The 2827-nt window shown below is 42.2% G+C and overlaps 1 protein-coding gene across 1 annotated transcript; it reads left to right on the top strand.

Moving 5' to 3' along the window:
* Window positions 1-305: 305 nt before the first annotated feature.
* LOC110305552 (olfactory receptor 2Y1B-like) lies at window positions 306-1241 on the top strand. The gene has a single exon (XM_021177569.2). It carries the CDS (start codon window positions 306-308, stop codon window positions 1239-1241), a length of 936 nt encoding a protein of 311 aa, XP_021033228.1.
* Window positions 1242-2827: the final 1586 nt, after the last annotated feature.

The raw sequence follows: 2827 nt of genomic DNA, 5'->3' as shown, positions 1-2827 counted from the left end.
ACTGATATCTGGTTCCTATTAGATGATGTGCTGCAGTCCTTTGTAGATAAGCTGATGATTATCTCTCCTCCCTGTAGGTCCTGCTGTTTCTGGAATCCAAGCCAACTGCAGAGTTTTTAAAACAAGTACTCCTTGTGCCTTCAGACTGTGACACCTAGCAGATTCAACATGCGATAGACCACAATTAAGGCAAATATGCCAGGCTTCATATAGCTTTGGGTTACTTTGTGGGCTCAAGTGACTTCAAAGTGCATGCTCTGATTGGAAGCATTGAGCTGTCTTCTGTTTTGTGAGAGTGACAATCTATGAGCAGCTTCAACACCACCTTAGAAGGTGGCTTCATTTTGATGGGCTTCTCAGACTGGCCTCATCTGGAACATATCTTTTTTGTCTTCATTTCAATGTTCTACTTCCTAACCATCTTTGGCAACTTCACCATCATCACAATCTCACGAATGGATCGTCGACTACAAACACCAATGTACTTCTTCCTTAACAACCTCTCTTTCCTGGACCTCTGCTACACCACCAGCATTGTACCTCAGCTTCTTGTCAATATTTCTGGAATTGACAAGACCATGAGCTATGTTAGGTGTATGACCCAGTTCTTCATAGTGCTCTTACTGGGTGGAACTGAGTGTATGCTCCTTGTGGTGATGGCTTTCGACCGCTATGTCGCTGTGTGTCGTCCACTACACTACACAAGCATTATGCACCCCCTTCTCTGCCATGCATTGGCCATCTCCTCCTGGGTGGGAGGCCTTGTGAACTCTCTGACTCAGACAAGCCTCATCATGACCATACCTCTCTGTGGCTATCACCTGAACCACTTCTTCTGTGAGATGCTTGTTCTCCTGAAGCTGGCTTGTGAGGACACAGGAGGAACAGAGGCCAACTTGTTTGTGGCTGGAGCTGTAATTTTGGTCTGTCCTGTAGCACTAATTCTAGGCACCTATGCACACATTGCTCATGCAGTGTTGAAGATCAAGTCAAGAGCTGGGCGCAGAAAGGCTCTGGGGACTTGTGGGTCCCACCTTACTGTGGTTTTTCTTTTTTATGGCTCAGCCATGTACACGTATCTCCAACCTGTCCACGTGTATTCCGGGAGTGAAGGGAAGTTTGCTGCCCTCTTTTATACTATCATTACTCCAATGCTGAACCCTCTGATTTATACCCTAAGAAACAAGGATGTGAAGGGAGCTCTGTGCAAGGTACTAGGGAGAGATACAAGCACAACATAGGAAGGGAACAGAAATTTATACAAATATTGTCTAATATTTCTCATATGACAAAACTCATCTTGCCTATAGAGACCAGAAGGGATATCTCCAGAAGATATTCCTCAGTAGGCATCAGGATTATACTTCTTACTTATCTGAAAATTAAAACTGGTGGTCTAAAACACTTCTAGACCCTCACAAAATAGGTATTAAGGGTTGCTTTGTGTCATAACTTCTCCAAGAAATGAGTCTGGGAGAGAGGTATAGCAATTCTCCATAGGAGAATGGACATGGACTCTAAGTATAATTGGGAGCGAGAGGATGTAGGTGGTTGGTCTGGTGCTGCTTGTATTCAAATGTCAAATTCTTTATCCCAACACATGATTGCTCCAAGATGAGCAGATCTTCATGTATACCAGCTTTTGTTGTGAACCTTGCCCCCCCCCCCAGTTATCCATGATTGGTTAATAAAGATGCCTACAACCTGAAGTCGGCAGAAGAGAGAGGGCAGAGCAAACATTCCTTGGGCTTGGGATCTCAGGCAGAGATCATAAGAAGGAGAGAAGAGGAAGAAAAAGTTGCTTTGTGTAGGTAGATCATGAGTGTGTGGCCATTAGGGCCAGGCTATTGGAGTAGGAGCAGCCCAGGTGGAACGTGGCAAGTAATATCTCAAGGTTATTAACAGAGAAGTAGAAAAAATAGCATAGAGGGTAGACATCTCCCCAGCTCTAGTGCTTTAAGGCTTATTATAAATATAAAGGTTTTTGTGTCTTTTGTTTTGGGAATTATGTGGTTATAGAGGCATTTTAAAAACCCAAATAATATTTACTACAAGAAGAGAAGGCTAAACTCAGAATAAAAACACCATACCCAAGTCAATATTCACAATGTGGTGCCAGGTAGAAGGCATTGTTTCAAAGGCAAAAGCCAAGAGTTCATATATTTCTCCTAAGTAGTTCTGACCCTGGCCATGTATTCTCACATCTCTAAGCCCATTTCAGATACAGTGGTTGCAATTCTATGATGTGGGTGGCGATTAAGGCAACAGGAACAGAAATATTTCATGGAGCACATCAAATTTCAGATATGATCTATTTTAACAATGTGGAAATGAAGAGGAAATCATGAGGGCTTCCCTGGTTAAAGGTTGATATTCACATGCAGCAAGATTTATGCTTGGGTCACTTTATAGGAGACTTCTTTTCTGATAACGTGTTGATGCCAGGCATTGTTCTAGGGACTGGAACTGTAAACTTGTGCAAGAGAAGGCAATTGGTTGATCTGGTTTTTACACACAGAAGCTTGAGAATTGTCCTTTTTGACAAGAATGAATGCTGTGTGAAAGGTTTAAAAAAATCATAATAAATCTGGGGTGTAGAATAGGATGTAAAGTAAATAAATAAGTAATTAATGAGGAAAAGGTCCTCGGAAAGGTAGATATTGTGATCCTAAAGATGGAAGGAAAAAGCAAAGCTACACAGAACATATTTATTTACCATCTATCTATCTATCTATCTATCTATCTATTTTACTTATCCACTTTACATCCTGCTCACTGCCCCACTCTTGGTCATCCCCTCCAGCAATGCATCCCCTATCCCCCAACC

The sequence above is a fragment of the Mus caroli genome, unplaced genomic scaffold, assembly GCF_978045245.1.
Source record: "Mus caroli unplaced genomic scaffold, Mus_caroli_1 scaffold_13, whole genome shotgun sequence".
Classification (NCBI taxonomy): Eukaryota; Metazoa; Chordata; class Mammalia; order Rodentia; family Muridae; genus Mus; species Mus caroli.
This window is presented reverse-complemented; position numbering and strand designations above follow the sequence as displayed.

Excerpts from the sequence above, each read along its gene's own strand:
- LOC110305552 (XM_021177569.2), top strand. The coding sequence starts at position 306 with ATGAGCAGCTTCAACACCACCTTAGAAGGTGGCTTCATTTTGATGGGC.